The following is a 22,767-nucleotide window of genomic DNA, read 5'->3' as shown; positions in this document are numbered from 1 at the left end:
CCATCAACATACAAGTTAAACAACCACGGCGACATCACACATCCGTCTCAGCCCCACTCTCACCGGAAACCAATCACTCACTTCATTTCCTATCCTAACACATGCTTTACTACCTTTGTAGAAACTTTTCACTGTTTGCAGCGACCTTCCACCAACTCCATATAACCTCATCACATTCCACATTGCTTCCCTATCAACTCTATCATACGCTTTCTCCAGATCCATAAACGCAACATACACCTCCTTACCTTTTGCTAAATATTTCTCGCATATCTGCCTAACTGTAAAAATCTGATTCATACAACCCCTTACCTCTTCTAAAACCACCCTGTATTTCCAAGATTGCATTCTCTGTTTTATCCTTGATCCTATTAATTAATACTCTACCATACACTTTACCAACTACGCTTAACAAACTAATACCTCTTGAATTACAACACTCATGCACATCTCCCTTACCCTTATATAGTGGTACAATACATGCACAAACCCAATCTACTGGTACCATTGACAACACAAAACACATATTAAACAATCTCACCAACCATTCAAGTACAGTCACACCCCCCTCCTTCAACATCTCAGCTCTCACACCATCCATACCAGACGCTTTCCCTACTCTCGTTTCATCTAGTGCTCTCCTCACTTCATCTATTGTAATATCTCTCTCATTCTCATCTCCCATCACTGGCACCTCAACACCTGCAACAGCAATTATATCTGCCTCCCTATTATCCTCAACATTCAGTAAACCTTCAAAATATTCCGCCCATCTTTTCCTTGCCTCCTCTCCTTTTAACAACCTTCCATTTCCATCTTTCACTGTCTCTTCCATTCTTGAGCCAGCCTTCCTTACTCTCTTCACTTCTTTCCAAAACTTCTTCTTATTCTCTTCATATGAATGACCTAATCCCTGACCCCACCTCAGGTCAGCTGCCCTCTTTGCCTCACGTACCTTGCGCTTTACTTCCACATTTTTCTCTTTATATTTTTCATACTTCTCTATACTATTACTCTGCAGCCATTCTTCAAAATCCCTCTTTTTCTCTTCCACTTTTACCTTCACTCCTTCATTCCAGCATTCACTGCCCTTCCCCATGCTGCCTCCAACAACCTTCTTTCCACACACATCACTTGCAATCCCAACAAAATGTTATTTTGATAATAAAATAAATTTTTGAATATACTTACCCGGTGATTATATAGCTGCAACTCTGTTGCCCGACAGACAACTCTACGGTAAAAACTCGCCAGCGATCGCTACACAGGTTGCGGGTGTGCCCAACAGCACCATCTGTCATCCAGATACCCAGTACTCAATGTAAACAAAGACTCAATTTTCTCCTCGTCCCACTGCGTCTCTATTGGGGAGGAAGGGAGGGTCCTTTAATTTATAATCACCGGGTAAGTATATTCAAAAATTTATTTTATTATCAAAATAACATTTTTCAATATTTAACTTAGCCGGTGATTATATAGCTGATTCACACCCAAGGGGGTGGGTAGAGACCAGCAATATATGTTTACACTTTTATGAGCTAAGAGTTTTTATTTCATTTTAGAAGTTATCAAAATAACAAAAACAAAATAAATAGGTACCTGGTAAGGAAGTCGACTTGAACAATTACTCTGCCTTTTAAGTACGTCTTCCTTACGGAGCCTCGCGATCCTCTTAGGATGCTGATCGACCCCTAGGATCTGAAGTATCAAGGGTTGCAACCCATACAACAGGACCTCATCAAAACCCCTAATCTAGGCGCTCTCAAGAAATGACTTTGACCACCCGCCAAATCAACCAGGATGCGAAAGGCTTCTTAGCCTTCCGGACAACCCAAAAAACAACAAAAAAAAACATTTCAAGAGAAAGATTAAAAGGGTATGGAATTAGGGAATTGTAGTGGTTGAGCCCTCACCCACTACTGCACTCGCTGCTACGAATGGTCCCAGTGTGTAGCAGTTCTTGTAAAGAGACTGGACATCTTTCAAGTAAAATGACGCGAACACTGACTTGCTTCTCCAATAGGTTGCGTCCATTATACTTTGCAGAGAGATATTTTGCTTAAAGGCCACGGAAGTTGTTACAGCTCTAACTTCGTGCGTCTTCACCTTAAGCAAAGTTCGGTCTTCCTCACTCAGATGTGAATGAGCTTCTCGTATTAACAATCTGATAAAGTCTGACCAAGCATTCTTTGACAAAGGCAAGGATGGTTTCTTAACTGAACACCATAAAGCTTCAGATTGGCCTTGTAAAGGTTTAGTACGCTTTAAATAGAACTTAAGAGCTCTAACAGGGCATAAGACTCTTTCTAGTTCATTGCCTACGATCTCCGATAAGCTGGGGATATCGAAAGATTTAGGCCAAGGCTGAGAAGGCAGCTCATTTTTGGCTAGAAAACCAAGTTGTAGCGAACAAGTGGCTTTTTCTGACGAAAATCCTATGTTCTTGCTGAAGGCATGAATCTCACTGACTCTTTTAGCCCAGGCTAAGCATACCAGGAAAAGAGTCTTAAGAGTGAGATCTTTCAGGGAGGCTGATTGTAACGGCTCCAACCTGTCTGACATGAAGAATCTTAGTACCACGTCTAAATTCCATCCAGGGGTAGCCAAACGACGCTCCTTGGTGGTCTCAAAAGACTTAAGGAGGTCTTGCAGATCTTTATGTTTGGAAAGATCTAAGCCTCTATGCCGGAAGACCGATGCCAACATGCTTCTGTAGCCCTTGATAGTGGGAGCTGAAAGGGATCGTCCTTTTCTCAGGTATAAGAGAAAAACAGCTATTTGAGCTACAGAGGTACTGGTCGAGGATACAGAAACTGACTTGCACCAGTCTCGGAAGACTTCCCACTTCGATTGGTAGACTCTAATGGAAGAAGCTCTCCTTGCTCTGGCAATCGCACTGGCTGCTTCCTTCGAAAAGCCTCTAGCTCTCGAGTCTTTCGATAGTCTGAAGGCAGTCAGACGAAGAGCGTGGAGGCTTTGGAGTACCTTCTTTACGTGTGGCTGACGTAGAAGGTCTACCCTTAGAGGAAGACTACTGGGAACGTCTACTAACCATCGAAGTATCTCGGTGAACCATTCTCTCGCGGGCCAGAGGGAAGCAACTAACGTCAACCTTGTCCCTTCGTGAGAGGCGAACTTCTGCAGTACCTTGTTGACAATCTTGAACGGTGGGAATGCGTAGAGATCCAGATGTGACCAATCTAGGAGGAAAGCACCTATATGTATTGCTGCTGGGTCCGGGACTGGAGAGCAATAGATTGGAAGCCTCTTGGTCAGCGAGGTTGCAGAGATCTATGGATGGTTTTACCCCAAGTGGCCCAAAGTCTCTTGCACACATCCTTGTGGAGGGTCCATTCGGTTGGAATTACTTGCCCTTTCCGACTGAGACAATCTGCTATGACGTTCAAGTCGCCTTGGATGAACCTCGTTACTAGGGAGATGTCTTGACCTTTTGACCAGATGAGCAGGTCCCTTGCGATCTCGTACAACGTCAGTGAGTGGGTACCTCCTTGTTTGGAGATGTACGCCAAGGCCGTGGTGATGTCCGAGTTAACTTCCACCACTTTGCCTCGAAGGAGAGACTTGAAGCTTTTCAAGGCCAGATGTACTGCCAACAGCTCCTTGCAGTTGATATGCATGCTCCTCTGACTCGAGTTCCACAGTCCTGAGCATTCCCGACCGTCTAGTGTCGCGCCCCAGCCCACGTCCGATGCGTCCGAGAAGAGAACGTGGTTGGGAGTCTGAACAGCCAGGGGAAGACCCTCTCTTAGGTTGATATTGTCCTTCCACCAAGTCAGACAAGACTTTATCTTTTCGGAAACCGGGATCGAGACCGCTTCTAGCGTCTTGTCCTTTTTCCAGTGAAAAGCTAGATGGTATTGAAGAGGACGGAGGTGTAGTCTTCCTAGTGACACAAATTGTTCCACGGATGACAGCGTCCCTACCAGACTCATCCACAGCCTGACTGAGCAGCGTTCCTTCTTCAGCATCTTCTGGATGGATAGCAGGGCTTGATCTATTCTGGGGGCTGATCGTCTTGTTGTTCAGCAACGTCCTCATCAGAGGGTTCCTCATCCGAAAACTGATGAGGAAACGGCAACGGAGTGGGCAACGTCTGGCTCGCTGAGTCCGGTCGCACTGGTGGATGCGTGACGGAGCCGGACGCAACATCATGGAACTGCTGCACAGTCTGTGAACTGTCAACAACCATGGGTGCGCGAGGAAGCACAGCGTCAACCCGAGACTGTCTAGACCGTCTGGGTTGTGCAGTCAACACCCTACCGGGTTGCTGAGGTTGACGCACTGCGTCAAAACAAGTCACCTCTGCTGGTTGTTGAACGTCCTGAACGTCAACAACCACCTCCGAGCGTCGCTTAACGTCAACGTGCGGCTGGCAACCCACACTGGGTCGCATCGGTGGAGGAACCACCTCAACTGGCAGACGCGAGTAGGTTACCTCAGCGTCAACAGGGCGCACAACCGACCGGTTGGAAGGTTGTTGGCCAGAAGGTTCGGTAGCAACCTTCTCCGCATTAAAGTCCTCTATCAAGGACGCAAGCTTGGACTGCATGTCTTGCAGCAAAGCCCATTTAGGGTCTACGGGAACAGGTGTGGCAACAGACGGGGTTAGCGACTGAGGCGGTACCGCTTACCATCCCTGAAAGCCTTGTTATGCATGACATAATTGTACAGCAAAACTTCAAAGGCTCGAAAACAGCTGTGAAGTTGACCTGTAAACAACTTGGAGCGTCTCCTGGCCAGGCGCCAGGGAGAGTCTACGAGAATTGAGAAGTCTATCTGGGCAGAGGCATGAACTCCCAAGCCGAGAACTTCTCTCGTGTCATATCAGACTCTCGCTCTATAAACCAGTTTAAAAGAAGGGAAAGCAAAGGCTGTATCCCCCAAACTCCTCCTGGTGAAAAACCAGTCGCCTAGCCAACGTAAAGCTCTCTAGGAGAGCGAGAGAGCACTAGCTTAAAAACAACGGCTTCGAAGTAGCTAGGCCTAGTGTAAGCTCTGACGTTTAGGCGAACGAGGAGCAGCAGTCACAAAAAGATCCGGACAAAGATCCTTAAAAAAATCATCATGATTTAATTAAAGTCCATAGGAGGCTAAGCAGCTTTAGACTCCTCTCCGTCTGACAGAGTCCTCAAGGGAATATCAGTAGGAGGGGGAACAGCAACTTCCTCATCTACAGGAACCTTGTCCGATAAAAGCTGAGTCTCAAGCAAGGGAGAGACCTACCGTGGTGGCAATGCTTTACAAGCAGAGTCCACACTCACTGGTGCATTAGTAGCGGACTAGAACGCAACGTCATGTAACTGCTTGACAGTCTGTGAACTGTCAACAACTGAACTGTCAACCACAACAGGTGCGTGAGGACGCACAGCGTCCACTCGAGACTGCTTTGACTGCCTAGACTGAGCAGTCAAAACAACTCTAGAATGCGGAGGTTGACGCACAGCGTCAAAACAAGTCAACTCCGATTGTTAGTGAACGTCTTGAACGTCAACAGGAGCATCAGCAAGTGGCCTAACGTCCAAATGCGGCTGAAAAACCACACGAGACCGCATCGAGTGTGGTTCTAAACAACCTGACTGACGTGACTAAGCTACGCCAACGTCAACAGTAAGCACAAAGGAACGTTAGGTTGGCTGAAAGCCAGGATATCGATGAGATAAACGGCTAGACTCAACGGACTAATCGGCAGAATAGTCTTCCATAAGGGAGGCAAGCATATACTGCATGTCTTGCCATACAACCCATTAAGGATCAAGGGAATATCAGTAGGAGGGGGAACAGCAACTTCCTCATCTACAGGAACCTTGTCCGATAAAAGCTGAGTCTCAAGCAAGGGAGAGACCTACCGTGGTGGCAATGCTTTACAAGCAGAGTCCACACTCACTGGTGCATTAGTAGCGGACTAGAACGCAACGTCATGTAACTGCTTGACAGTCTGTGAACTGTCAACAACTGAACTGTCAACCACAACAGGTGCGTGAGGACGCACAGCGTCCACTCGAGACTGCTTTGACTGCCTAGACTGAGCAGTCAAAACAACTCTAGAATGCGGAGGTTGACGCACAGCGTCAAAACAAGTCAACTCCGATTGTTAGTGAACGTCTTGAACGTCAACAGGAGCATCAGCAAGTGGCCTAACGTCCAAATGCGGCTGAAAAACCACACGAGACCGCATCGAGTGTGGTTCTAAACAACCTGACTGACGTGACTAAGCTACGCCAACGTCAACAGTAAGCACAAAGGAACGTTAGGTTGGCTGAAAGCCAGGATATCGATGAGATAAACGGCTAGACTCAACGGACTAATCGGCAGAATAGTCTTCCATAAGGGAGGCAAGCATATACTGCATGTCTTGCCATACAACCCATTAAGGATCAACGGAAATGGTTGTGGTAAGAGACGAGGGTAACGTCTGTGACCGCAACACTTTGCCAACAAAAAAAGACTCTCGGAGTCTGTGTTACGCTTTTGTTAGGCGGCGAACAGTTATCCGATGACTGCATAGGGTCAGAGCTGTCCTAATGGTTGTAACCAGGACGCTGCACCAGTCCTGAAAGGACTGACTTTCGCTTAAGGGCTTCGAAACCTTGTGACAGGTTTCTTATGCGAAAAGCCTTCGGATGACGAGGAGAAACAACGTCTCTCTCGTCTTATGGTAGGGGAGATCTTGGTAAGATACACCCGATACCATAGAGGGAAAACGTCTGTTCGTTGATCAAGGCCTCTCGAACCCATAAGTCGTTTGACATTACTTCTCCCCTGGGCTTGGGAGCATGCAAGAGGTCCCGGACTAGGTGAACGACAGGCACGAACAGACGAACCCTCGGACGCAACACTGTAACACTTTGCGCATATCACTTTATCACTTCGATTTTCTGTTTTGCACTTATTTCACTGAAATCGAAACTTTTACTGATTTCTACCTGAAACACGCAATTCTACCCTTCATTAAAAGGTAGTAATTGCGAAATCAGTCGTATAATGCAAGCTCATTAATACCAGCAAAAAACAGAAAACATATTTTAAGATAAAAAAAATCAGTGGCTGGGAAAGAGACTAAACACTAGTTCATATAACTACGTTTTCAATCTCTCACCGCACATAGCCTGGGGACGAGAATAAAAAACTAAAAACGTTTTATCCTTCCTCCCCGTACAGCGACTAGGGACGAGAGTAACTCGAGAACAACGTTACCCGCTTGAACGGAACGTTTTCTCTCCTCTCTCTCCCTCCGTCTCTATCTCTCTCTCTCTTTCTCTCTTGATTTCGCACCTAAGAGAAGAGCCCAATTATATTTCGTCAAAAAAACATGTTATTTGACTAAAGGAAAAAACTGAAAGGTTTTTCAAATAAAAAGTTCCTTTAAAATAGAATTTAAAACATTTAAGCTAAGAAAGAATGAACAAAACGTCAGAATCGATTTACTCTTACTGCAAAGTGAAACCGTGATACACTCTCTCTCTATCGTAACGATAGAGCGCATGTTGAACGTCCTGAACGTCAACAACTGCGTAGCATAAATAAACTAAACGTTAGTTCATCTTTGAAAACAGTACGAAGACTATCAAAGAAATTCTTTCATAAAATATTACATTTAAAAAGTTTTAAATCCTTAGCTCTTTAAAAGCTAATTACGATATAAAGGGCTCAACGTTGATTAACTTCGGTTTCCAAGTTAGGACCGCCTACTCTCAGGAAAGGTCTATATAAACAAAACATTAAAATTATTTTTATATGTTTATAATAAATGGAAAGTTAATCAAAGAGGCCTAATAAAGGCGGAGAGATATAAAATATATAGAGGAAAATCTATAACGTGATAAGATAATTACTAAAAGCCTAAACACACTTCCGTCTAAGGGAAGGGTCGGCCATTTAAAAGTGAAAGAAAGTCCATACTCTCTTTGTCACCATAATTAAATCTATCCAAAACGAGTTCAAGATTTAAGATGAAGATAAAACACCTGCATAGCGAAAGCTCAAAACTAGAATAAAGTACTTCACCAATTAGTTGTGAAAAAACTCCAGTTTAGCAACAGCGAGTAAGTACGTCTTGTCGATAGCTCGACAGAGAGAAAATTGAGTCTTTGTTTACATTGAGTACTGGGTATCTGGATGACAGATGGCGCTGTTGGGCACACCCGCAACCTGTGTAGCGATCGCTGGCGAGTTTTTACCGTAGAGTTGTCTGTCGGGCAACAGAGTTGCAGCTATATAATCACCGGCTAAGTTAAATATTGAAAAATTGTCTTTTACTAACTTCCACTCCTCCTCTAAATTGCCAGTTTCTCTTACTTTCACTTCGTCATATATCATTTTCAACCTTTCCTGATATTTACTTTTTACCCCCAGTTTTATTAGCTCTTCAACCCTCACTACCTCCCTTTTACATCCACCTACTCTATTCCCCCACTCTTTTGCTACAACTAATTTTCCTTCCACCAAAAAATGATCAGACATACCATTAGCCATACCCCTAAACATGTTCACGTCTTTCAATCTTCCAAACATTCTTTTAGTTATCAACACATAATCCATTAATGCCCTTTCTACTACTCTTCCATTTGCCACTCTTACCCATGTATACTTATTTTTATCTTTCGTTTTGAAAAAGCTATTACTTATCACCATCTCTTGCTCAACACACATATCTACCAGTCTCTCACCACTCTTATTTTCACCTGGTACGCCATACTTCCCAATGACACCTTCTACCTCTCCAGCGCCCACTCTAGCATTTAAGTCACCCATGACAATTACATAATTCCTTCTACCCAGTCCTTCTACACACCTAGTTAATTCATTACAGAACTCATTCCGCTCTTCTTCACTTTTCTCACTACCTGGCCCATACGCACTGACAAACGCCCAACATGCCCTACCCAACCTAACCCTTACCCACATTAACCTAGATGATATCTCCTTCCATTCCACTACTTTACCTGTCATCCATTCACTCAGCAATAAAGCCACACCCTCTCTCGCTCTTCCCCTTTCAATCCCAGACACTCTACCAGACATTTCACCAAACATCACCTCACCCTTTCCTTTTATCTTCGTCTCACACAAGGCCAATACATCCATCCTTCTATTCCTAAACATACTTCCAATTTCACATCCTTTACTCTCTATCGTACTACATCCACGCACATTCAAACACCCCAAAACTAGAGTGCGGGGAGCAGTCACTCTCCCCCCCAGCTCCATCTCTTTGTCGATGTCTCACAGGATGTAGATACAGGAGAGGAGGTTCCTAGCCCCCTTGTCCTGTTCCTTTTAGTCGCCTCTTACGACACGCAGGGATAACGTTGGCACTATTCTTGTTTTTATGCCCCCGCGGCCACACTCCAAGTGTTATCCCCTAAAACTCCAACAGCCATGATGGTTACTAAAAACAGGTAAACCAAATACGTAAACAGATTGAACATGTGAACAGCTTTCCCATAAGCTTGCCATTTCATATCAAGTGTATACATAATAAAACATGCAAATGAAATAGTGGTGTCTATATACAGTATGTCCTTTCGTGTCCAGTATGGCTAAAGGTATAATTATTGTCAAAGTATGAAGTAAGAAACTAAATTACTTGATGCCATTAAAACATATGCATATTCAGGGTAGATAAAGGTATAAATAAAATTACTGTGTAAAAGTACAGAATAAAGGTAAAGATAAAATGCTTTATAGAATCAGTAAAACACGCATACAGGTACGTAAATATCCGGGACGCATATGTCCGGGGACGCAATTGTCCGGGACACAAAGGTCCAGTACGCAAATGTCCTAGAACCCCTCTATTGTACCAAGACTTTTTTTTTCCGGGTACAGTATTTAAAGGTCAGCAACTGAAAATAAATGTTAGGCTTAATAAAGCAATGTTTTGTTCACTGTATAAGTGGACGAGGATTAAAACTGGTAGACGAGAATGACCATGAATGGGAGGTAAATCAGTTGTTGTTTGCGGATGATACTGTACTGGTTGCAGACACAGAAGAGAAGCTTGGCCGATTAGTGACAGAATTTGGAAGTGTGTGTGAGAGAAGGAAGTTGAGAGTTAATGTGGATAAGAGTAAGGTTATGAGATGTACGAGAAGGGAAGGTGGTGCAAGGTTGAATGTCATGTTGAATGGAGAGTTACTTGAGGAGGTGGATCAGTTTAAGTACTTGGGGTCTGTTGTTGCAGCAAATGGTGGAGTGGAAGCAGATGTACGTCAGAGAGTGAATGAAGGTTGCAAAGTGTTGGGGGCAGTTAAGGGAGTAGTAAAAAATAGAGGGTTGGGCATGAATGTAAAGAGAGTTCTATATGAGAAAGTGATTGTACCAACTGTGATGTATGGATCGGAGTTGTGGGGAATGAAAGTGATGGAGACAGAAATTGAATGTGTTTGAGATGCAGTGTCTAAGGAGTATGGCTGGTGTATCTCGAGTAGATAGGGTTAGGAACGAAGTGGTGAGAGTGAGAACGGGTGTAAGATATGTGTTAGCAGCTAGAGTGGATATGAATGTGTTGAGGTGGTTTGGCCATGTTGAGAGAATGGAAAATGGCTGTCTTCTAAAGAAGGTGATGAATGCAAGAGTTGATGGGAGAAGTACAAGAGGAAGGCCAAGGTTTGGGTGGATGGATGGAGTGAAGGAAGCTCTGGGTGATAGGAGGATAGATGTGAGAGAGGCAAGAGAGCGTGCTAGAAATAGGAATGAATGGCGAGCGATTGTGACGCAGTTCCGGTAGGCCCTGCTGCTTCCTCCGATGCCTTAGATGACCGCAGAGGTAGCAGCAGTAGAGATTTAGCATTATGAAGCTTCATCTGTGGTGGATAACGGGGGAGGGTGGGCTGTGGCACCCTAGCAGTACCAACTGAACTCGGTTGAGTCCCTTGTTAGGCTGGGAGGAACGTAGAGAGTAGAGGTCCCCTTTTTTGTTTTCGTTTCATTTGTTGATGTCGGCTACCCCCGAAAATTGGGGGAAGTGCCTTGGTATATTTATGTATGTATAAGTATGATTTTGAATAAGAGAAATACACTTAGAAGTCTCAATTATTATAAGCTGTTGAAAACACAAGATACCATGGCAAACTTATACATGTAACGTGTGAACAAGTAATATATATCTTGAGAAGTAAAAAAAAAATGTTAGTTACTGAACTATTAAAATGTGAAATCAATAAAAAAGCATCTGGAATATCACAGGCATTGTATTCAACAAAAAGTAACTAAAATCACTAATTTGAGTTAAATTGTATCACCCCCTAACAAAATACAGTATGATATATGTGCTGATTTGGCAGCCTAAGACAAAACTAACAAGTAAAACAGTACTATTTGGCATAACTTGGGTGAAGTATGTGATAAGGGTTTTAACTTACATGAGACAAGAGGATGTAGAAAGCAAGACCGAAGGCCACAATCAGGACGGAGAAGACAAAGAGTACCTTCAGTAAAGTGTTCAGAATTTCAAGGAACATGACTATGTAGATTCCAATATAATCAAACCTATAAGGAAAATAAAAGGTATGATGCTTACTTTTGTTTTAATAATATGGATGTTAGAGAATTCTAAATATAAATAACTTTTTAAATTAATGTTTTGATTGATAGAATGAAAATATGAACATTATCTTTCTATGAAAAATTGAGTCCAAATTCAAAACATTGAGAATCTTTATATAAATAGTTAGAAATTCGGTGAAGAGAGAAATTATACCTTTGGAAGTAAAAGAGAAGACTAAACCAAGCAGTGAACACTGCTAGAGCTGCAGAATTAAAATGGTCGGTGCTCCACTCTCGATTCATGAGTATTGGAGTCACCATGCAGACTGATGTCAGGTATGTTGTCCACTGCACAAAATTGATGGCTGCCATTAGGTACTGTGGAATAAAAAGATATGAGAAAATCATGGAAAAATTCCTTAAAATCATAATTGGCTAGATCATTAATTTCTGTCATTCTAAAATGATAAACCAACTTTGAAAAGTAAGACATAAAACATTACAAAATATGTACTGTATATACTTTTCATGAATATTGTAAATTATGATAAATATAAAATAAACAGGAGTATGGCTGGTTATCTCGAGTAGATAGGGTTAGGAACAAAGTAGTGAGGGTGAGAACGGGTGTAAGAAATGAGTTAGCAGCTAAAGTGGATATGAATGTGTTGAGGTGGTTTGGCCATGTTGAGAGAATGGAAAATGGCTTTCTGCTAAAGAAGGTGATGAATGCAAGAGTTGATGGGAGAAGTACAAGAGGAAGGCCAAGGTTTGGGAGGATGGATGGAGTGAAGAAAGTTCTGGGTGATAGGAGGATAGATGTGAGAGGCAAGAGAGCGCGCTAGAAATAGGAATGAATGGCGAGCGATTGTGACACAGTTCCGGTAGGCCCTGCTGCTTCCTCCGGTGCCTTGAATGACTGCGGAGGTAGCAGCAGTAGGGGATTCAGCGTTATGAAGCTTCATCTGTGGAGGATAATGTGGGAGGGTGGGCTGTGACACCCTAGCAGTACCAGCCGAACTCGGTTGAGTCCCTTGTCAGGCTGGGAGGAATGTACAGAGGAGAGGTCCCCTTTTTTGTTTCATTTATTTGATGTCGGGTACCCCCCAAAATTGGGGGAAGTGCCTTGGTATATGTATGTACAGTATATATAAAATAAACAATATAAATAAAGGTATTTTATGAGAAAGTAATGAAAAAAAGAAAGAGAAGGTAGATTTACAGATGAAATTATTTTTTCTTTAAATAAAAAACTATAAATTTGAGAATACAATGGGTTATGGTAGCCTGGTGGCTAATGTCTGAATTGTGTTTCGTGGGTCAGAATTTCAAGCCCTGCTAGTGGCTTGAAAAAGCTTTTACTAGTGTTCAGAACTTCACCGTCTGTGTGAGATATGGATTGAGGGGTTTAGAAAAGCATGGCCCTCCCTGGTCCTAGCTTGTCTGGAGATGGGGGGGGGGGGGACTTTGCTCTGATCATAAGTACTGTATACTGTGTATGGTCAGTCTCTCGGATAAGAGAATTTGGCGAAGTCGATAATAATAATATGAAATAATGAGGACCATGAAGTAAGACCTAGAGGTAGTTTAAATCTTTTTCTTGGAAAATAATAACAGAAGGTATAGAAAAGTAATTCAGAATTATGAGAGGGAGAATACAAGCAAACAGAAGAGTATTAAACAAAATCAGAAACACAAACTTGAATCCACTTAAATGTACTTAACTTCAACTATGACAATCATTTTCAATGTTCTCATTAAATAATGTTTTACTGTCTGTAGACAACTCTTATAATTAGGATTACCAGAACTGGCCACTTTTAGCTTGTAAAGCCAATCAGTAAATACCATGAGATGGTCTTGGATATAAATACTTAGCATCTACAATAACTTGACCTCACCCAATGCCTGACTTATGATAATGCAAGTGAAGTATTATGTTTCTAAGGAGGCTTTATGAAGAATACAACATAAGAAACTGAGAAGAATCAAGAGAACAGATCTCCTGTAAAAATATCACAAATTTTTAAAGTATAATTTGTATTTTTCCAAGCTATACAAACCCGGGTCACTTAAAAGGGAGATTTTTCAATGTGAGCTGGAGATGGTCGTTAGAATCATTTAACGAGTGGTTAAACGAATGATAGATGGTGCAGGCGAGAAGTCTCACCCCTTCACCAGTCTGAATAGCTCACTCTTGACCTTGAAGTCCAGGATTCAGAGGGGTGGTTGAAGAGAAAAGATAGTTTAGTGGACTCATGAGAAATTGAACAAAGGTACCCGGTGCATGAGAACCTATACCACTTAGCGATACATCTATTAGGTGATGGGATCGTTCCCAGTACGTACAACACAAATTCGCGAATGAGGCGAGAAGGTAATAGGATCCCTTCCCAAAGCGAAATGTTTTTAATGCAAAACTCTCTCCCTTAGAACGAGAAACGGTAAGAGTCTTGCATATTTTATCAGTCTTCCTGAACTTAAACAATGTCATAATCTTCTAAAAGTTTCCTCAAAGAATCCTTCCTCCCCTTAGGATACTCATACAAGACCGGGCACTAGCAGCAAGTGTGTGAACACATGAATTGAATACCTAAAAAGTATTCCCAAGGAAGGAACCATTCCTGATACATAATTTCTCACCTCGCGTATAAGGCAAGAATGTACTAGACTAGAATCATTTTACTAAGTAAATATGTTCAGGATACTTAAATGTCACTCCCACATGAATATGAGAATAATCAGTCAGTGGAGGTTCTTATCACTCAGGAGTGATCTGACGACCCTTCTTCATCCCTGTCAGATCTCTTTGGGGCAACTGTCATCTTCTGACAGGAGGCAAAAGGTCGACAGCATGTTAGAAAAAAGATGCAAGAGCAGTGTGTACAGATACCTTTTTCTGGAATGGGGGGGGGAGAGAGAGAGAGAGAGAGAGAGGAGAGAGGAGAGAGAGAGAGAGAGAGAGAGAGAGAGAGGAGAGGAGAGAGAGAGAGAGAGAGAGAGAGAGAGAGAGAGAGAGAGAGAGAGAGAGAGAGAGAGAGAGAGAGAGAGAGAGAGAGAGAAGATTGCCCATGAACGGGGAAAAAGGGACGGCGCCCTTCATCCCGACTGACAGTGTGTGAGATCAGTTCATTATGAGAGACGAGACAATTGTTTCTGACAAGGGGACTGACACTGTAGACGTGACTCCTATCAAACAGGCTTCGAGGACTTCTTTGATAACATTTTCATGTCCTTTTCCTAAAAGATTCAGAAAAGATACCAATGAACATGAAGCAGGGGAGAAGGAATAACTTGAAGTTTGTCTTCTATGGTAGTCGTGCAGCCAGATGAAGACAATTTCGCAGGGAAAGGGCCACAACAGCACAACCAGGTGATGCACCCTTGGTACCTTCTTAGGATAGGGAAAACATTGAAGGAAAGGAAAAGGGTGGTGTTCTTTCCTTAACACTTGGTTGCCAGCAGATGGTTCCTCTTACAGAACACCATAGAAATTCAAGGAAAACCATCTCCTTAGTTCAAGTTGTTATCGTTGTTGTAAGGCCACACACACGAAGGATAAAACAGCAACAGACATGCCACCCGACAGGAACAAGTCTGTTGGATACCAACATGTACCACAGAAAATTATCTCACAATTAAAGTTTTCAGGAAACTGCATATCTTTGACTTCTTCCATTAATTTCCCTTAAACATGACTGTCTGATAGAGCACTTATTCAATCTGAAAGAAAAAGCAAAAGATTAGGACAGCTAGATAAGAAGTACATTACATCAAGACTGTCCGACAACCTAAGTCAAACAAGGGTTGTTCCACAACCAACAGGCAGCTATGTTTACCTCGTTAAAAGTTTAAGTGGCCGTTCCATTTTCGCTGAAGTCATACTTCCATTAAACGGCGATGGCTTGTATTCATGGAGGAACAAAGACAAATATTGCAACTGAAGAAAACACTATTTTTCTATCAACATATTAAGAATTCTGACAATTTCTTCATAAGTAAATAATGAAACACTGCAAATTAGATGCCCTTGTCTTGAATGGCATACTCACCCTTACTCCATGATGGTATATCTGGAATAATTCCTTGACCATACTAAGCACTGCAAGAAACACAATGGCAAATGCCATGACAGACATCCATCCTGGTGGCTCTTTCATCTGTAAAGTAAAATAGATGACAAAAAATTAACATAAAAAGGGTAATTACCAATTCAAATCAAGTACTGTATGCTTAATTTCATTATTATAGTACAGTACTTTAATCTATGCCAACATGTAAACAAAAACCAATTGTAAAGTACTCAAACCTGAATCCTATTCAACTATTTGGAAAAGATGTACAACATGTAGTTTACAATATATTAATAACAAACAATAACCTAATTATATGATTTACTAGATTATAGAAAAATGTATAAAAATCAACTGATATAACAAAACAACCCTAATCAGACTGGTATAAGCAAAATTAGTTTCTTTTTTTTTCCAGGAGAAAATAACTTAGCACTAATACCTCTTTTGTTGTATGAAGAGTTTCAATTATCGTTGTAAAATTGTTAAAAGCTCCAAAAGTGTTATCCCCTAAAACTCCAACAGCCATGACGGTTACTAAAGACAGGTAAACCAAATACGTAAACAGATTGAACATGTGAACAGCTTTCCCATAAGCTTGCCATTTCATATCAAGATACCTCTGTGTCAACGGATGCATTAGTAACTCTAGCCTTCCACATTCAACCATTTCCTGAAATAATTGTATTCATTTTGTAACTGAGAAACTGGATAATGAGTACTATTAATAAATTAACCTTAAATAGGCATGAAACACCAACTGGAAGTACACATTAGCTATATATGTACTGTAAATACAGTACTTTGAATTCAATAAAAAGGTGCTTTATGATAAATTCCACTAAATAGCTATACTGTACAGTATTAAAGTTTGTAACTATGCCTCTTTCAGTACAGTGTATAAGAATAATTACAACTAAACTAAACAGAACTGACAGTCATTATCAGAACAATGTACTAACCTAATACTTATGTTAGATTTAAATGTGTCAAGAAGGTATTTAGCTCATCGAAATATACAAAGAATTTTCAGTTAGGAAAATGTGAAAACTTCTTACGTTGCAAGTATATAAAGGTGGCGGCTTCAGATTGGGATCCTTGAGCCGCATTTTTTCTGCCTCGGTCTGTTCATTTGTTAATTGGAGTGGATAGAAACTGTACTTTATCTGCAAAAGATAAATTATAGAATAAATTTCACAAACATTTTATAATTTGAATAATGGCCTAAAGTCTAAATTTTTAAAAGGATAATATTGCTCACAACAATCTACTGTTAAGTTTCAGTGGACTCACTGGATAATTAAAGATCAGGGTGACAACTAAATAATTAACCTCTATAAAGGCACATAAATCATGAGATTAGACAAAATTATCTTGATGAAAAAATATAATCAATTATTATACATAACTATTTTTTGTGAAGTTTTAAACAAACAAAGTTTTAAGTGTTACTATAAACTTACAAAGTAATCCTTTGACTGCTCCTTGACACTAGCTTTAGTAACTGCTTGATGGAGTACAGATTCAAATACTTTGGGAAGTGTCCTAATCAAAGCCATGCTGATGCAACCTTGGATCTTGCTCTTAACTGCTAAAATCTCCGCTGGACTAAAGACAGAATTTAAATAATGAAGTAGAATAAAATTGGCAAATCATTATGCTATAATCTTTCAGGTGATAGGATACAAAATTTTGACAACATGAAATTCAAGACCAGTAGGCCAAGCTTAAAAAAATAAATAAATAAATAAAATGTGGATGGTGGACAATAACTAGGTTACATAGTATCACACTAAGGAAATAGCAGATACTAAATTACAGACATACTCCCTTCTCTCTACGAGAAGTGGATATGGTAGAAATGTCTCCCTATTAAAAAGTAAATAACTCAACATGATATAAATGAATGTCCAAATAAATAATTCTTGACACCTGCTCCTGCACAAAATACATCACTATTATCATTGTGAAATCTTTTATGTGAGCTCTTCCTCTCACATGTTTAAACAAGAGACATAATCTTTGCCCCTCTATCTTGTACTTTTCCTGAACTCCCATCTAGTCTTCATCTTAATCAATCCCTTTCTTCATTATACCCTGAGTCTTTATACAAGCTTTTTTTCATGCCTTTTAATTAGCTTCAAACTATAAAGCAAACACCATATCTTTTATGAAAAAACTATGAGATACTCCACGTAACTTACCCTCTTTCATGAGAAACAAGAGCCAATGCACATGGTGCAATCTTGTACATAATAGCACAGTCAATGGGAGTGCAATTATTATTGTCTGGAAGCAGCTTGCAATTCAAACTCATTAGCTGATTAACGACATCTGGTTTGTTAGCTCTGACAGCCATGTGTAAAGGAGTGTTCTGGTATAGGGAAAATGAAAAATTACATAATAATAGGGTTCAGTGAACATTACTACTGGAAATTCTAGAAAACATATCCATTGATTGGAGAGATAAAAGGTTAATAAAGAATTTATATCTAAATCAAAGAGTAACAGTACATATTGCAGGTGAAGATTCAGAACCTAGAAATGTTGGAAGAGGAGTCAGACAGGGATGTTCCCTATCACCAATTCTGTTCAACATCTGTCCAGAAGCAATAACGAAAGTCACTGGAAGATGACATTAAGGTGGGAGGAGAAATAGTGAAAACTATAAGGTTTGCTGATGAAAGGCAGTTAGCTGTAGCACGAGAGGTTTTACAGAGGATGATAAGTACAGTAATATAAAGAGGACAGCAGAGAAGTATTGAATGAAAACAAATATATCTATGACCAAGGTAATGAGAATTGCAAGAAGAAAGTGACCTCAAATAAAAATGCAGATTGGAGATGAAGCTGTGGAAGAAATGAGTCATTTCAAGTACTTGGAAAGTATTATAACACAAGAAGGAGACTGCAGTAAAGAGATTAAGAGCAGAATAGCTCAAGATAAGGTAGATTTTGAGAGAAAGAGAGAGAGAGATGAACATTAACTGGAAAACTGAAAACGTAACTGAAGAAAAAATTTGTAAAAAGTTTCATATGAAGTGTAGTATTGTATTGTCCCAAAACATGAACTATAAAAGCAACAAAGACTTATCTGGAAACATTTGAAATATGTTATTTTTATTAATAAAATAAATTTTTGAATATACTTACCCGATAATCATGTAGCTGTCAACTCCGTTGCCCGACAGAATTCTATGGAGGGATACGCCAGCTATCACAATACTAGAAGGGGGTGTATTTACCAGCGCCACCTGTGGCCAGGTACTCAAGTACTTCTTGTTGACACCTCCTCAATTATTCCTCGGTCCACTGGTTCTCTATGGGGAGGAAGGGAGGGTCGATTAAATCATGATTATCGGGTAAGTATATTCAAAAATTTATTTTATTAATAAAAATAACATTTTTCAATATTAAACTTACCCGATAATCATGTAGCTGATTCACACCCAGGGGGGTGGGTGAAAAACCAGTGTACAAGACTAAAGGATAGCTAAGTATCCCGTATTTCATATAATCAGTTATCCACAATAACAATGAAATAATAAGTACCTGGTAAGGAAGTCGACTTGAACCGTTACTCTGCCTTTAATAAGATCGTCTTCCTTACTGAGCGCAGCGTTCCTCTTGGGAGGCTGAATCAACTCAAAGGTGCTAAAGTATACAGGGCTGCAACCCATACTAAAGGACCTCATCACAACCTTTAACCTCGGCGCTTCTCAAGAAAGAATTGACCACCCGCCAAATCAACAAGGATGTGGAAGGCTTCTTAGCCGACCATACAACCCATAAAAAGTATTCAAGAGAAAGGTTAAAAAGTTATGGGATTATGGGAATGTAGTGGCTGAGCCCTCGCCTACTACTGCATTCGTTGCTACGAATGGTCCCAGGGTGTAGCAGTACTCGTAAAGAGACTGGACATCTTTGAGATAGAATGATGCGAACACTGACTTGCTTCTCCAATAGGTTGCATCCATAACACTCTGCAGAGAACGGTTCTGTTTGAAGGCCACTGAAGTAGCCACAGCTCTCACTTCATGTGTCCTTACCTTCAGCAAAGCAAGGTCTTCTTCCTTCAGATGAGAATTTGCTTCTCTAATCAGAAGCCTGAATAGTAAGAAACTGCGTTCTTAGACATTGGTAGAGAAGGCTTCTTGATAGCACACCATAAGGCTTCTGATTGTCCTCGTAATGGTTTTGACCTTCTTAGATAGTACTTAAGAGCTCTAACTGGGCAAAGTACTCTCTCCAGTTCGTTCCCCACCATGTTGGACAGGCTTGGGATCTCGAACGACTTAGGCCAAGGACGGGAAGGAAGCTCGTTTTTAGCCAAAAAACCGAGCTGCAAGGAACATGTAGCCGTTTCAGATGAGAAACCTATGTTCCTGCTGAAGGCGTGGATCTCACTTACTCTTTTACCTGTTGCTAAGCACACGAGGAAAAGAGTTTTTAATGTGAGGTCCTTAAAAGAGGCTGATTGGAGCGGTTCAAATCCTGATGACATTAGGAACCTTAGGACCACGTCTAGATTCCAGCCTGGAGTGGACAACCGACGTTCCTTTGAGGTCTCAAAAGACCTAAGGAGGTCCTGTAGATCTTTGTTGGAGGAAAGATCCAAGCCTCTGTGGCGGAAAACCGCTGCCAACATACTTCTGTAACCCTTGATCGTAGGAGCTGATAGGAATCTTACGTTCCTTAGATGTAACAGGAAGTCAGCAATCTGGGTTACAGTGGTACTGGTTGAGGAAACTGCATTGGCCTTGCACCAGCTTCGGAAGACTTCCCATTTAGACTGATAGACTCTGAGAGTGGATGTCGTCCTTGCTCTGGCAATCGCTCTGGCTGCCTCCTTCGAAAAGCCTCTAGCTCTTGAGAGTCTTTCGATAGTCTGAAGGCAGTCAGACAAAGAGCGTGGAGGTTTGGGTGTACCTTCTTAACGTGAGGTTGACGCAGAAGGTCCACTCTTAGAGGAAGAGTCCTGGGAACGTCGACCAGCCATTGCAGTACCTCGGTGAACCATTCTCTCGCGGGCCAGAGGGGAGCAACCAACGTCAGCCGTGTCCCTTTGTGAGAGGCGAACTTCTGAAGTACCCTGTTGAGAATCTTGAACGGCGGGAATGCATACAGGTCGAGATGGGACCAATCCAGCAGAAAGGCATCCACGCGAACTGCTGCTGGGTCTGGAATCGGAGAACAAAACAAGAGGAGCCTCTTGGTCATCGAGGTAGCGAATAGATCTATGGTTGGCTGACCCCACAGGGCCCAAAGTCTGCTGCAAACATTCTTGTGAAGGGTCCACTCTGTGGGGAAGACCTGACCCTTCCGGCTGAGGCGATCTGCCATGACATTCATATCGCCCTGAATGAGCCTCGTTACCAGCGTGAGCTTTCGATCTTTTGACCAAATGAGGAGGTCCCTTGCGATCTCGAACAACTTCCTCGAATGAGTCCCTCCCTGCTTGGAGATGTAAGCCAAGGCTGTGGTGTTGTCGGAGTTCACCTCCACCACCTTGTTTAGCTGGAGGGACTTGAAGTTTATCAAGGCCAGATGAACTGCCAACAACTCCTTGCAATAGATGTGAAGTGTCCTTTGCTCCTGATTCCATGTTCCCGAGCATTCCTGTCCGTCCAGTGTCGCACCCCAGCCCGTGTCCGATGCGTCCGAGAAGAGACGGTGGTCGGGGGTCTGAACAGCCAATGGTAGACCTTCCTTGAGAAGAATGCTGTTCTTCCATCACGTTAGAGTAGACCTCATCTCTTCGGAAACAGGAACTGAGACCGTCTCTAGCGTCATGTCCTTTATCCAGTGAGCAGCTAGATGATACTGAAGGGGGCGGAGGTGGAGTCTCCCTAACTCGATGAACAGGGCCAGCGATGAAAGTGTCCCTGTTAGACTCATCCACTGCCTGACTAAGCATCGGTTCCTTCTCAGCATGCTCTGGATGCATTCTAGGGCTTGGAAGATCCTTGGGGCCGACGGACAAGTCCGAAAAGCTCGACTCTGAAGATCCATACCCAAGGAGACAATGGTCTGGGATGGAACGAGCTGAGACTCCTCAAAATTGACCAGGAGGCCCAGTTCCTTGGTCAGATCCATAGTCCATTTGAAAATCTCCAGACAGCGACGACTTGTGGGAGCTCTTAAAAGCCAGTCGTCTGACGGAGCCGGACACAAGATCATGATACTGCTGCACAGTCTGTAAACTGTCAATCATGGGCAAGCGAGGAAGTACAGTGACAACCCGAATCTGTCTAGACTGTCTGGGTCGTACAGACAACTCCTGAACGGGTTGCTGAGGTTGCCGCACTGCGTCACAACAAGTCACTTCTGTTGGTTGAGAACGTCTTCCCCGTGACACATTGACTCCGTAAACAAAAAATCCTCTAACAAGGACTAAGCTTGGACTGCATGTCATGCAACACAGCTCAAGGTCTATGGGAGCAGGTGTGGTAACAGACGGGATTAGCGACTGAAGTGGAACCATTACCTTCCCTGTAAGCATGTTATGCTTAAATAAAAGTCCATAAGAGGTTACGCAGCTAAAGGCTCCCTCCAAATGACAGAGTCCTCCAGGGAATATCAGAAGGAGGGAGAAAAGAACTTTCTCATCTACAGGGACCTTATCCTAGAAAAGCTAAGTTCTCTGAGTGAGGGTTCACTGGTGCAAAAGCAGCAGACTAGAAGGCAACGTTATGAAACTGCTTGACAGTCTAGTGAGTTGGCAACAACCCAAGATGTGTTGAGAAGCATGCGGTAAGGTATGCAGAGCATGATGTATGCAGAGTATGCTGTATGCAGAGCATGCTGTATGTAGAGCATGTTGTATGCAGAGCATGCTGAATGCAGAGCATGCTGTATGCAGAGCATGTTGTATGCAGAGCATGCTGAATGCAGAGCATGCTGTATGCTGAGCATGTAGTAAGCAGAGCCTGCTGTAAGCAGAGCCTGCTGTAAGGAAAGCAGAGCGTGTGCATGGCGTTTAACATTTCTCAGAAATTCCATGACCAGTGCTAGAGTGCTTTATGCATGCTTGCATGGGGTTTAAACCATGGTATGAAAATGGAGGTAAAGTATGCTGAACAGCAGAGTCAGAACGAGCTGGAACAACAATAGTTGTGGTTTCCTCTTCAAGACTCCGTTGAGGGAACACCTGAGGCTCAGTCTGCAAAGGCTGAATAAAAGACAA

At 42.1% G+C, this 22,767-nt stretch overlaps 1 protein-coding gene across 4 annotated transcripts in view; it reads right to left on the bottom strand.

Moving 5' to 3' along the window:
• TrpA1 (Transient receptor potential cation channel A1) overlaps positions 1-22,767 on the bottom strand; it is a 279,964-nt gene that overhangs the window by 85,943 nt on the left and 171,254 nt on the right. For all 4 annotated transcript variants that reach the window (XM_068393457.1, XM_068393455.1, XM_068393454.1 and 1 more), the window contains 7 exons: positions 17,786-17,955; positions 17,045-17,189; positions 16,640-16,747; positions 16,024-16,254; positions 15,561-15,668; positions 11,723-11,886; positions 11,385-11,511 (listed from right to left, as the gene is read on the bottom strand). In XM_068393457.1, coding sequence (XP_068249558.1) covers positions 11,385-11,511; positions 11,723-11,886; positions 15,561-15,668; positions 16,024-16,254; positions 16,640-16,747; positions 17,045-17,189; positions 17,786-17,955 — 1,053 coding nt within the window. The remainder of the gene's footprint in view (positions 1-11,384; positions 11,512-11,722; positions 11,887-15,560; positions 15,669-16,023; positions 16,255-16,639; positions 16,748-17,044; positions 17,190-17,785; positions 17,956-22,767) is intronic.

Source organism: Palaemon carinicauda, chromosome 19 (genome assembly GCF_036898095.1).
Source record: "Palaemon carinicauda isolate YSFRI2023 chromosome 19, ASM3689809v2, whole genome shotgun sequence".
NCBI classification, from domain to species: domain Eukaryota; kingdom Metazoa; phylum Arthropoda; class Malacostraca; order Decapoda; family Palaemonidae; genus Palaemon; species Palaemon carinicauda.
This window is presented reverse-complemented; position numbering and strand designations above follow the sequence as displayed.